General features: G+C 40.3%; 1 protein-coding gene across 1 annotated transcript in view; it reads left to right on the plus strand.

The window, feature by feature from the left end:
• hecw1a (HECT, C2 and WW domain containing E3 ubiquitin protein ligase 1a) overlaps positions 1-15,430 on the plus strand; it is a 98,390-nt gene that overhangs the window by 29,102 nt on the left and 53,858 nt on the right. Inside the window, exons 6-8 of the mRNA XM_085419485.1 lie at positions 5,046-5,140; positions 10,248-10,323; positions 12,346-12,515. Coding sequence (XP_085275611.1) covers positions 5,046-5,140; positions 10,248-10,323; positions 12,346-12,515 — 341 coding nt within the window. The remainder of the gene's footprint in view (positions 1-5,045; positions 5,141-10,247; positions 10,324-12,345; positions 12,516-15,430) is intronic.

Genomic DNA, 15,430 nt, shown 5'->3' on the forward strand with positions numbered 1-15,430 from the left:
ACAGGAGAAATGAACTAAGGTTTAATAAAAAGTGAGCCTTTATTGTGGCTGATAACATAAAGAGGCAACAAGGCCAAACAAGGGAAAACCTAAACTGAAACCTCCACTGGAATAAACTAAGATTAACAATGAAAACTGTGACAACAAAATGAGCAAGAACCTAGATGTGAAACATGAACATGGAACGGTTTGGGATAAGGGGGGTTGTACTGCACTGGGTGAAAAATGATTTAAGTGACAGGAAGCAATTTGTGAAGCTGGGTGTCCATTCCTCATCATGCTTAGACATTGCTTGTGGTGTTCCACAAGGCTCTGTACTGGGTCCAAAATGATTTATTATTTATATAAATGATATTTGTAAGGCATCTGATATATTAAAATTAGTATTATGTGCAGATGAAATAAAAAAAATTTGTTCTGGGGGGAATCTAAAGGAGCTGCTGGATACAATTACTTCAGAAATGAAAAAATGGTTTAACAGGAACAAACTATCGCTAAATCTAAGTAAAACTAAAATAATCTTTTTTGGGAATTCCCTTAGAAGTGCACAGGTGCAGATTCATATAGATCATGTGGAAATTGAAAGAGTACTTGAACATACGTTTCTTGGTGTGATTATAGATGATAAATTAAACTCGAAGTCTCATATAAATCGTATACATAACAAAATTTCAAGAAGTGTTTCAATCTTGAGTAAAGTAACACACATTCTGGACCACAAATCACTCCACAGTCTCTATTGTTCGCTGATTGCACCGTATTTGCATTAGTGTGCAGAGGTTTGGGGCAATACTTACAAATGTTTGCTAACATCAATGTTTATATTACAAAAAAGGGCCATAAGGATAATCCATAAAACTGGTTACAGAGATCATACAAATCCACTACAATTTGAGGGAGGAATTAAATTTAAAACATCCTCGTATCCGTACAACATTAAAAAGTTTTTGCATCTCTGTGTGTGGAGTGAAGCTGACTAAGTAAAGATATGAAGCAATGTCCAAGCATGGCGCAGTTTAAAAAGCCGTTTAAGGATTTGGGTTTTGCAGGGCACAGAAACGAGGTAGAGATTTGATAGGGTGTCCTTGTCCAATACTTTCATGTGTGTGCAGGTGCACGGGCATGTTGGTATGGGTATATATATCTGTAGGTTGTGTATCCTTTGAGGTGTTACTGGGGTTATTGAAAATATGTATATATGTGTATTTGTATATATGTATGTATGGATAGATAGAAAGATATATGTATAAAATAAATAAATAAAAATACACGTAACATATAACGTAATTGCAAGGAGGTATTTCTGTAGTCTATTGATTACTAGATAGTGGAAAAGGGGTGGGATTAAATAAGCTTATGCTTCTTCCTGCTCCTTTTTGAACATGAAACTTATATATAGCTCATCGTGGACTACAGGAGGAATGCTGACCCACATCCACCCATCCACATTAAGGGGACGGCTGTGGAGCGTGTGAGCAGCTTCAAGTTCCTGGGAGTCCACATCTCCGAGGATCTCACCTGGACGACCAACTGCTCCAAGCTGGTCAAGAAGGCTCACCAGCGCCTCTTCTTCTTGAGGACTCTGAGGAAGAACCACCTGTCCTCAGACATCCTGGTGAACTTCTATCGTTGCACCATCGAGAGCATCCTGACCAACTGTATAACAGTCTGGTACGGGAACTGCTCTGCCTCGGACCGGAAGGCGTTGCAGAGGGTCGTGAAAACTGCCCAGCGCATCGCCGGAGCACCACTTCCTGCCATAAAAGACATCTACAGGAAGCGGTGTCTGAAAAGGGCTGGGAAAATCATCAAAGACCCCAGTCACCCATCACATGGACTCTTCACCCTCCTGCCCTCTGGGAGGCGTCACAGGAACCTCCGGACTAAGACCACCAGGTACCGGAACAGCTTCTTCCCCACAGCTGTCAGACTCCTGAACTCTGCCTCCTGACATCTGACCCACGTTAAACTCATGGACTGAACATACACACACCCACAATGGACAACTGTACCCTCAAACACACAATAATAACATGGACTGAACCACCACTCACAACCACTAGCACTTTATATAGCCTCTGTAGAAACTATCTACACCCTCACTTATCTTAACTGCACTACTGTATAGCTCTGTGTAAATAATCATTCTGTACATTCGATAATCTTTAATCCTACAACTGTTTACAACTTGCATAGTTCCCATTTCTGTATAACTGTATATCTCAGATTCTGTAAAGTTATTTATTTCATATTCTGTATAGTTTTTCATATTTATATCCTGTTCATAGCCTGTACATAGCTTGTACTCACTACAGCCTGTACATACTTATAGTTATAGAATATTCACAACATACTTCATACCGTGTACATTATAACATACCATAATAGACCCATTTCTGTAATATACTCACATATCTATATTATTGCTAATATATATTGTAATATATCTATATCACTAAAGCACTTCTGGATGGATGCAAATTGCATTTCGTTGCCCTGTACCTGTGCATGTGCAATGACAATAAAGTTGAATTCTATTCTATTCTATTTGTAGTTGTGTTTGCTCGTTTTCCTTTTGCTTTGCTTTGTTTGTTTGTCTCTTTTTAATTCTATGTTGTTGTACTTTTTCAACATGTTCAAAATAAAGATTCAATCAATCAATCAACATGAGCATGAGCAGTAGCAAAAAACCTGACGAGACTTGACATGACAACAACAGAGGACCCGGCAAAGAACAGAAGGAGGACTTAAATACACAGAAGGGTAATAAGGGAAGTGGACATGAGGGGGAAAGTAAAACTAAGCACCGTGAACATAGAAACAAGAGACGTTCAAAATGAAACAGGAAACATGGAAAAACATGAACTGGGACAAGCAAGCTTGACACAAGAGACCGAGGGAGCGAGAGAGGGACACAAGGGAACGCTACATTGACGGGGAAGCATAGAAAAAACATAAACCAGACTAAAACTCGACCAAGACAAACTAATAATAATACTAGAACTAAACATTATCTCATAAGACATCAACAATACAGAATAACACAAAAAGCTGGGACTCAGCCTCTGATAAGGAGTCGGGAGAAAAGGTTTTACGTCGTGTCCTAAAAGCAGCAGTACTCTCAGTCACCCTGAAAATCTTCTCCAGTCAGAAGCTGAGACTTACAGTGTCCACTTATGCTGACCACTTTAACTGGTTTCGTAATATGAAGGTTGCAATGCATGCAGGGATTTGGTAATTACATAAAATGGTAAACTGTAAATGAGAATTTAAGGATTTTGTCACTCAGTAATTTTTATCATTTTACTGTATTTCTAAAAACACTGAGGTTTGAATTGTTGGTTGCACAAAATGAACACCAGTAAGTAATGGTTTCTTTGGAGTCTGCTTTTTTCACCATGTTCTGTATTTTTAGAAACAAGCAGTCATTAGAGAAATGGTGATGGTAGTCTGAATAATTCATGTGGAAAATGATCCCCTGTTTGCAGCTGGATACCAACTGGCTCAAAAGCAACAACATCAACAACAGTAAAGTCCTGCTTTTCTATTAATGTACGAGCCATAAGAACCTAATGATAGTATGTGTTACAGACAATTACAGAGCCACAGCATATGTTTACTTTAATTATTTTAAGTGCATTTTCCAGATTCTAGCCATTTGCGAATACTTTCTCTCCCACACGTCACTCAGAAGCCAAACGACTGGAATAGTTAAGATAAGATAAGATAAGATAGAACTTTATTAATCCCTCGGGTGGGTTCCTCTGGGAAATTCGACTTCCAAAAAAAGCACACCAACGACCGAAGTTACAGTTACAGAACTGTTATATATATATATACACACACACACACACACACACACATATATAAATACAGAGACAAATATAAATAAAATATACAAAGGGGATAAATAGAATAAATAGGAATAAAAAATAAAAATACAAGTGAATTGCACATTTCAAGTATTGAGTCTATTGCACTGTTGACTATTTACAAAAAGTATTGCACAAGGTATTGTACAGTGAGGTGAAGAGGCACTACAGCTTAGTTGTTCCCCCCTCCTTTGTCCTCCTGTTTCCCCTCCCTCTCCCCTCCAGAGAGGAGTTAAACAGTCTGATGGCGTGTGGGACAGTTAACATGAACTAAGCTTGCATGCGGTCTTGCTGCTCCCTTTTCCTTGTCAGAGCATCGAGTATGTTTGAGACAGAGCAGAAAAACATGGAGCTTTAGTATGACCTTAATCTGCTTGTGTGTGTCCCCCAAACGCACACACATACAACCCAAGCCCTGTCCTTCTCTTGTTTCTCAGTAGCCAGCAAGTGATTTGTCACTGCTGTCACTGAATAGTTAACAAATAAACTAATTTAAACAGATAAATGTTTAGTTTTATACACGTACATCCAAACCAAATCTCTTTTTTCATAATCAGAGGCTGCCTCTGGGTTCACTTCGGCACAGATCCAAGCAGGGACCAGGCTGACCAGCAGAGTTTACTTTACCACTTTGCACAGGCCTACACTACAGAAATCTAAAGTCTGTGTTCTTCTGGAGCTTACCTGGCAAGGCAAAGCACACGAATTCTCAAACCCCAGTTCAGGAAAACTTCACTCAGAGATTCTGCGTGTGTCAGCTGGGTCCAGCTCACTACTTAAAGCAGGGGTGTCCAACTCCAGGCCTCGAGACCGGTGTCCTGTAGGTTTTAGAGGCCTGGAGTTGGACACCCCTACTGTAAAGGGAAAATTGATTAGACTGGGAGCACATGTGCTCCCCATCTCTTCTCCTGAAGCTGAGCCAAAATCTACAACCCTCTGCTGCAAGATGTTATAGTTATCTCCAATAAATGACCATGTACAACTGGAAATTGAATGTAATTGTGTGATTCATTTAAAAACACCTGTTAGATCGTCTCTCTGATCGGAATTAAAGATGTTTTTAAATCCTTCTGCAGCAACCATCACTACCAGATTCTATTCATATATCTTGTATTGTATTTTATGCATTGTGTTTTTTCCCCATCATCATTAATCCCATTTTTTTCTCCACAGCTGAGACCCAGGTCTGCTTCAGGTACTACCATGGTGTCACTGGGGCACTGAGGGCAACCACACCCAGTGTAATCATCAAGAAGGGCTCAGCGCCTGTGAGTCTCTCATCACTTTATCTCCTTATTGTGACCCATGCAGCTTTGTGGAGATTCTCACTCAGTGTCTCGTGGCTCGCTGGGAATGACAGTTCGGTTTATTCATTAGCGCTTACTTCCATCGGTTAGGTCAGTCATTCAAGTTTTAAGAGAAGAGACAAGCTGCTCTTAAAATAAGTTAGCTGCAGTTGCACCTATGCTGAATGAACTTGATCCGCTGAGTACACTTGCATCTGACATGTCTTAAACAGACTGCTTTTACAGTTAAACCCCAAACAGAGGTTAAACAGCACAGAGTTGATTTGTCCCTTTAACACTTAGCAAATACGGAGAGATGCTTATTGGTATAGACCTTATCGCAGTACCCAGACTTTAGTGTCATGGGAAGGTCATGGTGATAGAAGGGTGTTATAGACAAGCAACACAGTAATTATTAAAGACAGATTTTAGCCTTGCAGTGTCCACCAGTTGAGCTTTTTAGGGTTAAAGGCAAGGGCTAGGGTTAAACTCAAATTACTCCTTTACATGAAGTTTTCACCTATCCAACTGGAAATTGTTTGACAGAAGAACAGTGAGGCCAAAATGCACGTAGGAGACTTAATTTGAAAGCTGTCGTTGTCTAGTTCCTGAAGCTTATTTACCATGAAGCTAATGCTAACCAAGCCTCTTAAATGGGAGAGGGGAGACAGTGTCACTGTCGAGGGCTGGAAGCAAGCCGACACAGCTCATACTTTACAATTTGAAGGTTATAACATTCTCATATTACTGCCAAAAGTATTTTCCCATTATGAACAAAATGTTTGAAATGATAGTTGAAAGAGAGTCCTTCAAACTATTTGAGTTTGTAACCTTTATTGAGCTTCATTTATTTGTTGATTGCTGTCCATACATCCACTTTAGGATGCTCCAAAAATACTGTAGGCAAGAAGAAATACTTGCAGACCAAATGACTCAACCTGTGGTTAAAATGCATCTCTTAATGTTGCTAACTCTTACAAACTGCCTTTTTAGCAGAGGAACCTCACCTCGTATTTGATATTTGCTGTAAGAAAGGCACATCTGTTCAAGCTTCTTCAGATCTGTGCACTAAGTGACTTTTCAAGGTGTAAATCTCATGCTGTCAAATAGTGCGTGAACACTGTATAAGCAGTAATTATGTAGAAATGCAGTGTTTTTAACAATCCTATTATTCATCAGTGTATCACACAGCATTGTCCTAAGGCCTGTATCAGTCAGTTGCTGTCATCAAGAGGGTGCCCGACAGGGTGATTGGATTTCCATGTTTCCCTTCCCATTCTGCTGCTGTGGGACCCTGGAAATGCTGATGGCCCTAGAACCTGATCTGTACTTGCTTCCTGAGGACAAAGGAATAAAAATAACCACCACAGAAAAAAGACAGGAAGGGAGGGAACAAGTAGAGAGAGCAGAAATCCTGTCCAGTTCAGGTAAGTCATTCAGGTATTTGGAGACAAGTGCTAATGCGGCTGGAGCCTCCCACATCACAAGAAGAAGAAGGAAAATAATTGGAGACGAGAAGAAAGGACATGGAGAGCCGGGATAGCATTACAGAGTGAATCGTCTGAGCTTGTTTACTGTCGCCAGTCAGAAACTGTCAGATGCAGCAGAGAGAGAAGACATTGTGTTTGTTTGTGTATGTGTGTGATGGATGGCATGTGTCTCCAGCTGGGGCTACTGTCTCCCAGTCACCCTAACAGGAGCGGTAGGAGGACAAGGCTAGGCTGGATAACATGGGTAACTGTACATATCTATTCCAACCTGTTCATGTGTTTCCTTTCTGTTCATCTCTTTGGTTTACTTGCATCAGCTTAATAGACGTGTCAAATTGATTGTGATGCAGTAAACATAGAGTCAGCTTATCATTGTCATATGTAGATCATTGTCTGATCTATTATGCACAAAACCTAGCCAGTGGTTAAAAAAATGTATTACAAAAAGTAGGACATTTGCTTTTGGTCATTTTTTTCTTTGTTGTAACAATGGCAATAAATCTTATACCTAAATGGTAAATAGTGCTTTTCTACTTTTTCTGAGCGCTCCAAGCATTCATGGGTTGAGCAGCGCAATTGAGTATGTGGGTTATACCCATGAAAAATCTCCCAAATCTTGTGTTCTGGTGCCAAACAGCTCATTCTGCTATTGACTCTTGCTTGGTGTTGTTCATTTGATTGGAAGATTGAGGTTCGAAGAGACAAGAAACACTGGTACTTTAAGAGCTTTTGTCATAAGAGAGAAATGCTGGTTGAAGAATGGGATAGCGGTGTGTAACCAAGCCAGAGCAAGACATGGCAGGCTGTTGGAGCCGTGCATGGTTCTTTCTCATGCTGCTGAGGACCTTATTCATTTAAAGCATTTTCCTTACAAGCCTGGCACTATTTAAGAGGAAATAAACAGGCTTTCCACTGGTGTAAGATTTATTGTGAAGAAGCATTGTTACAACAAAGAAATTGACCAAACATAAATTTCATTAGAAGTTTATTTGATGATGCTGTAATGCTGTGCTTTAGCATCGCATAGTTTTATTTAGCCTTACCTGAGACAGGTCATCAGCAAAAGCTCTCCTTGGACCACTGTCTTAGACAAGAACTGGGATTCTCCAGGTATAGCCTTGTACCTACTGCCATAGCTTCGACATGGTAGCAGAACAGGAAAGGAGACAACATGTGTGTCTCTTTTCCATTCCTGAAAAGAACTTTTGATTCGTTGTCCTTGGAGTACTCTGTATGTCATCCCTTTGTAGGCCTGGCTGCTTTCTCATGGTTATAATGCTGATGTGTAGAGGGAACAGTTTTCCTGCGTGGTTAGTGGAGGACCCTGTCTTGCAAAAACTAGCAGAGTGGTCCCAGAGGTAACAATCAGTCAGCTCTTTCTGTTAAAGAATATCTTGCCTAGGACAGATAGTGGTGCTCTTTTGTTGATAGCCTTTCTTTGGCAGCTTAATGAGATTACTACCTTTCTATTCTTAAGCAGAGACCTACTCGATTATACTCGATTGATGAATAAACTACAAAACCAAATCACCAAAAAAAAACACCAAACATGTCCAAATATGGTTACTTTTGTCTCAAAAAAGAAAGCAAAAGTGATAATGCTGAAGCTTCAGAAACCAGTGGGTGACTATATAGTGGTTATGTCTATCATCTGGAGTCCCAGAGCAATAGCTTTGTAACTCTTTCCATACTGATGCCAGTGACTTTGTTTCTTAGATGTTCTTGAGTTTCTTTAGGTCGCGACATGAAGTGTTGCCTCCACCCCCCCCACCACCAGCAGAGTCCAGCTAAAAGATAAAACACATTTACTTCAACGCTTCTCCATTTATGAAATGCACTGTCAGAGCAACTTCCTGGGTCATTTTCACTGAAGTGCAAAAAGCACCAGTCCCATAAAATGCAGCCAACAGATCAGCATTAGATGATGGCGTTCCCCGTCCACCCCCACCAGCCCTACTCTCAACGCTGAACTGACATAACCTACTTAACATTACCCTCCCACTCCCTGTCTCTCTGCTCATCCACGCTAACTGATTTAGCTCAGACTCAGACTTTCCGTCTTCAAAGGCAGTGGGTGTATTAAAATATCTTAATACCAGGGTGTATCTGACCTGCAATCAGATGGGGATGCACTTTGTAAATGTAAGCTCTCTTTCGGGGTTGCAATGGTTGGAGAGAGGGGTACTGTTATTTCCATAGAATCAGTCTCGTCTTACATCATTTAAGATTCTTGCAACACTTGAAGGAAGCTCATGAATTATACATACTTTTCCTTTCTTTTATACTTTTAGTGTCTTAGTGTTTGGTCTTTCTCTGAAGTGGGTGGTAAATGATATAAAGGGCGCTACAGATGGATGCATTTGTCATTTGGTTTATCGTGAGATTAGACCCACTGCAGAGACCCATGGTGGCACTTCTCTCCATAACTGTACTCAGCAAGGCAGATTAGCATCTCATTAAAATGAATTGGTCTAAACATCTGTCATTTCCTTCATCCCTTTATCTTGTTGTTTTCTCTGCTGGAATTGTTTCTGTTGTTTTGTTTCCAGTCAGTTGCATAAGCACTGAGAGTGATGCAGCATTTTGTGTGTCGTTGTGGAAAATTCTGACAGCCTGACAAAAAAAAAAGCTTTTATGCAACAGAAGTGTAACTGTACATACAAAACTCATAAATCTGTGTAAACCTATGTTTCAGTAGACCTTGTCTTTATTTAAGTGTCCAGTTTAAGCACAGTGCTGCCTCCTGACTAATGCTTTAAACGTGGCAGCACTACTAAATTCTTTTTCCTTTGAATCCATAAGATCAATAATTATTTTGTTTCCACAGACTAACTATTTGATCAGCTTTTGTTTACTGCAACAAGACTGGGTCATATCATACTACACTATACAATGAAGAATTATCTGTTTGCCCAACCACCGAGGATGCCTCCTCAAACTACTGGTTGTTTATTTGAAACTGATCTGTCTCAAAGTGCGATAAAGAAAAGAAAACACTGAAAGAACTTGTATAAAGTATAATGTATAAAGAAGTGAGAGGTGGCTCAAGACTTTTGCACTGATCAGGACTGAGGTTAGAACTACCATCTACAGCCACACACAGCTGCTCAGCTGTTAACTCTTGTCATTTCTCAGCTGTTGTAGCATCAAGTGCTTGTGATATACAGATATTTTGTAAATTAATTCAACATTTTCTTAACCACATGCTCTAAACGTAGTAAATCCTTCTTCATTTCTATCCTCAGAAAAACAAAACTTATTTAACACAAGCTTTTTGACCTTAATAATTTAGTAGGAAACGGCTTGGATATCCTTACAATCCTCTTCCTATTGCTTTGGCATGTAAGGAAAGTCAAACATGGGTGCTATATGTTAAAGCAGATGAACGATGGGAGGCTTTACACTCCCCTCCATTTCCAGGATCATGAGGACAGAGTATTGATCTGAGCACGCTGTCGGCCTCACTGAAAGCGGAGCTTTAGCAAACACTGTTGAAATGAAGCAGGCCTAAACGCGCATGCATCATTATGTTTCTCTCACCGTGTTCTTTTTGTTTATGAACACCTATTAACTCTTCACATCTGTGTGTGTGCGTCCAGGTACTGAAGCCAGTGGTCAGTCCTGAAGTCAACCATGGACTGGGCAACAGAAGACTTATTAACTTTAACCTGTCAGGTAGGCTGCTTCACTTCAGCTACAGGACAGTGACTTGTGTGTAACTTTACTAATGTGTATATCCAAACTAGAATATATAGTAAAAGTTCAGCTTCACAAATCTGACATCTGGCTTCCTCTGCATTCCTGTGCCGTTTAACAAAACAGAAGATACACAGAACAGCTCGTCGTGAGAAAACAGTTTTACCAACTGCAGACACTCCACAGTTGCCTGTGAAGGTTAATAGACGGTTTAAATAAGCCGCTGCTACACCCTGAAGGTTTTGCTGGGAAAAGTCAGCCAGTGCTCAGCTGCAGAGAGAGAACAGCATGGTTGCACATCCCTGTGGCTCATCCTCTGGAGTGAGTACATGCAAAGTAATATCGATATAATCCAGGCAATTTGGAATAACTGGTTATGTTAATCCGAAGCATTTTGTTCATCACCAAGTTAACAGCTTTCTCAGCTAACGCCATTATGTTCTTGTGACAGTTCTGACAGAGGCTCATGCAGTACGTTAGGAACAATGTTTTTATGGAGGCTTTACAATTTCTAACAGTAAGTGACAGTCGTGCTGCAGTATGCAACGCATGCATTACTTCAGTCTTCAGCCACTGGAGCCAGTACAGTATCTCAGTATTTTCCAGAAAGCGGATTCAAAGTACTTGAAATGATACATTAAATCATTAAAAGATGTCATAAGACAGTCGTAGGAAGTCTGTCTGTGTCGCTGTTACAGTGCTCAGCACACTATATGACGTTCTTTCAGCACTAGTTTCTAGGATGATTTGAACTGGAATTACTGGACACTGCATCAGCCTAATAAAAGCTGCATTTTCACTGCACTCGTTTGCCTTTGGGTCCTCAATACTCCCACACTTGTTTTAGACCTGATGTTTCTAAACACTTATTGCCATCTCCAGGATTTCCAAGCTGAAGTTGGCTGAGAGCAGAAAGCTGTTTACTTGGTGTTCAGGATTAGTCACTAAGCTAACATGAATGTTAGCCTGTTGTTATTAGAAAATGGTAAGATTAACTTCAAAGTGTTCTTCCACATTATCTAGATTATATCTATATTCAGAAATACACATTACTTAGCATATACTGACTTCAGAGGATGAGCCACAGCATGTCTCTGTGCTCTCCATCTGCAGCTGAGCACTGCCTGATTTTTCTCTGCAGGGGAACCTCCAGGTTATGTAAATCATATATTACCTTCAAAGGCTACTGTGCAGTGTCTGTAACTGGAATGTCTGTTTTATTAGAAAGAAAAAATGGAATACAGAGAAAGCCCAGATATTCCAGTTTTCCACCACGGTTACATTTGTGAGTCTGTGCAAACCCCCAGGTGAGCCCGTGACCTTACGTTGATGTGTTAATGGTCTCGTGTCGAGGCAGTCTGGACTTGTTGTAGTGATTTCTCTGCTGCCTATTTGATGTTATTTTAATTTGGGGTAACTCAGACGTGTCAGCCCTCACTCCTTTCTGCGGTTATGTAATTCATGTTTTTTCCCCCTTTGTAGTTTAAGACCAGACTGGGCAGCCTGCTGTTTTATTTTTTCCAGAGTAAAACCTTTATTTGTGCTGGTGCTATAGAGGGGAAGTCTCCCAGCCGTCCATTTGTGCTGATTTTTAATTCTTAGAATGTTTTTAAACAATGTGTTTTATGCTCTGTCACACATCGAGTGTAAGCGCACTGTTGGGATTTAGCTAAAGAATAAATGTGGAAAAAGCCTCACTGTGGACTGCTGTGATGTAATTGTGCTGACGTGTAGATCAGTAAGGCTGAGGGTGGGCTAAAGCTGTGAGTGTTTCCAGGAGCACAGCAGGGATCAGAAACTGAACATGATCTCTTTATTCAGAGTAGTTTGTATATCTGTGGTTTTGTCTGGTGAGAATCTTTCTAAACGTATTTCCTCTAAAAATACTTAGTCTAAACAAGCTGTAGCTTTAACTAAATGAACATCGGAATCATAGACTAATAGAAACCAGACACACGTGTGTCTTCCCAATTTTACAAAACTGTGTGTGTGAATCTTCAGACCTCCAGGCAGTGGGACTGAAAAAGGGGATGTTCTTCAATCCAGACCCGTACCTGAAGCTGTCCATTCAGCCCGGAAAGCACAGCATCTTCCCGTCTCTGCCACACCACGGCCAGGAGAAACGTTCCGGAGTGGTCTGCAACACTGTCAACCCTAAGTGGAGCACAGAGGCAAGCCTTCGCAATTTCTCTCCTGTGTGTTGCTTGCATGCCATCTTTAGACTCTCAGAGTGTTTAAATGACAGTATCAGTATCCATCCTTGGCCTTTCCTGCAAAATGCAGGCTTAAAGCTGGAAACCTAAAGTCAATCACATGTTTTGAGTAAGTTTGACTTAACCAGGAGGAAATGTGCATTCTTTAAACAGTACACTACTTCTATCACCTCTGGCTTTAAAAGCAGCGATTAAACAGCATATTCGTAGATGCGTTTTGTTGGGAGCATTTCAAAGATGGAAACACCATCACCTGATCTACAGTCTAATCTTCAAAGATTTACTTCATAGAGATATTTTCGCTTGTTTTTATATTCCATTCTTTTTAGCTTTCACATGTCTCCATGTTTGATGGTATTCTCATCTAATGAATGCTGGCATAAAGGCATTGTTTCCTATTTAGACCAGATTGTGGTGGTTCATGCACAAGTACATGCTGTTTGTGTTTGTGATACAGACCAACTCTCCTTAGAGAATGTCTGCGTTAAACTTAAGCTTAGCCGCCAATACAGTGCATAACAGCAACAAGTGTTTTCTAGTGCCATGCTGTGAAAGATGGAAACAGCTTTCATTAAAGGCATGTAACGATCCCTTGTTTATTTGTGCTGCTATAGATTGGTGGTCTAATCAGGATATAGCCTGCCTCTTGCTGTATGACAGCTGGGATGGGCTTCAGCCTCCCTGCCATCTTAAAATGGATGCTGCTAAACAGAAGGACCATTCAAAACAAATTGAGGACCTTATTCCTAAACATGGACCAGAAAACTGCACTAATTGTGTACAAATTATGCAGGAAACCGTCCCCACCACAGACTCAAACATGACAAACCTCTCATACCACCTATGCAAGAGTCAAGTGAAAGAATATAGAGATAGTTTACGGATGTGACGCAAAAGAGAGCCGTCAGATGCTCCAAATAAACCTTAGACTTAAACGTTAGAACAGGCTTTTCGCAGCACACCGTGTGATAAATACAAAGAAAACATATCTAAAAATATATAGTTTCATGCATCGGTCAAAACACTCAACTCCAGGTACACGACGCTCAGCGGAAAACACTTCACACAAGTCAAGTTGCCAGAGATTCACAGAATTTACAGAAAATTGACTATTTTGTGAATTATATTGTTATTGGCTGAGAAATGTTTTATATCGGGATATGAGATTTTGGTCACATCGCACAGCTCTATCATATCGGTGTATTTATGTTCCCAGCAGGTGCCCGAGGTCTTGTGACCAGGGCTTGCAGGCCAGCACACTAGATTAAAGAAACCGTGACAGAGCCTTTGTTTCTGTGGCTCCCAGACTCTGGAACTGTCTCCCGTTGAGTTTGAGATCTGCAGACTCTGTCAGTTCTTTTAAAAAGCTCATCTTTTTAAACGTTTTTTTTATGTTCTAGCTTCTGTGAAGCACTTTGTGATTTTATCTTGAAAGGTGTTACATAAATGCAATTTCACTTACTTATTTATAATTCATCCACACACACATTCACACACTGGTGGAGGCAGCTACAGTTGTAGCCACAGCTGCCCTGGGGCAGACTGACAGAAGCGAAGCTGCCATATCGCACCATCGGCCATCACCAGTAGTAGGCGGTAGGTGAAGTGTCTTGCCCAAGGACACAACGACCGAGACTGTCCGAGCTGGGGCTCTGACCAGCAACCTTCCTGTTACAAAACGAACTGCCAACTCTTTGAGCCACGAAAATTTAGCATTACTGTAGTGATAATAGGAACTGTGAAGCTTCCAGTGACAAAATGTCAGAATGTTATACCGTTTCCACATGATGTTATTTTTTGCTTTAAGTTGTTATTAATGGATTTATGAACAAGGCTACTGTGTGTAACCCCAGAGGAGTATTAGAGCTACAGAGAAGCTGTTTGACCACAAGGAGACACAAAGTGTCTCAAGAACTGATACAAAGGCACCCAAATTACAAAAACAAATAAAAAAAGGATTGTGCAATTGTAAAAACAGGCAAACATACAAGGGAAATATGACCAGAAACCGCAGAAGGCAGTGAAGAAAAATGTATGCAGTTAAATGCAGAACGACTGCAAATAAGCAAAAAACAAAACAGGAACTGGATGGAAGTAAAAATAGATTTTAAATGAACACAAATGGATGCGAATGGGATGTTCAGAATGTCTGCAGAAAGACACGAAATCATCATTACTGGATGGCATATAACACGAAAGACAATAAAATCATTAAAAAAAAAACAGTGAAAAGAGACAGAAAACCAGTATGAGAAGAGTCAAGTCTGTACAATCAGAAGCAAAATGATTCTGAAAAAGCTCAAAGGTTTGAATCACACTGACTTCACATAATCATTTCTTCTTTTTTGTGGGAGAAACTATTTCCAAACATGCACTAAGTTTAGTCAACCTGCTATTTTCAGATAACTAAATGCTTCTGGTCTTATTTTCAGTGATGTTTGAAGAAATGTAGCCTGAAAATCTGTTAGTTTGGTTGAATCATGACGGGTAATACAATAATAATACAATGAGCAAAATTTAAGTTATTCAAGCAAATTCACTGTCTGGATGGTGTACCACAAAAAAGTCAGGAAAATAAATTCTATTAATCATTAATATTATTAATGACTTGTGGCTATGTGGTTAACACATCCACCTTATACATAGAAGATCCTAAGTAAGGAGACGAACCCAGTGTCATGGGGTCAAGTGAGGCTAATGTCTCAAGGTTAGCATCAGGAAGGGCGTCTGGTCTAGAATCTGCACCAACTCAAAGCTGTGGATACATCCACTGTGATGACCTCTTAAAGAAGCAGTTGAAAGTACCAATGGTAAATATAAAATGGTAAAGGGCCTGTATTTGTACAGCGCTTTACTTAGTCCCTAAGGACCCC

This window comes from Rhamphochromis longiceps, linkage group LG9, assembly GCF_057381845.1.
Source record: "Rhamphochromis longiceps isolate RC_006_pf linkage group LG9, R_longiceps_female_GT1.1, whole genome shotgun sequence".
Taxonomy (NCBI): domain Eukaryota; kingdom Metazoa; phylum Chordata; class Actinopteri; order Cichliformes; family Cichlidae; genus Rhamphochromis; species Rhamphochromis longiceps.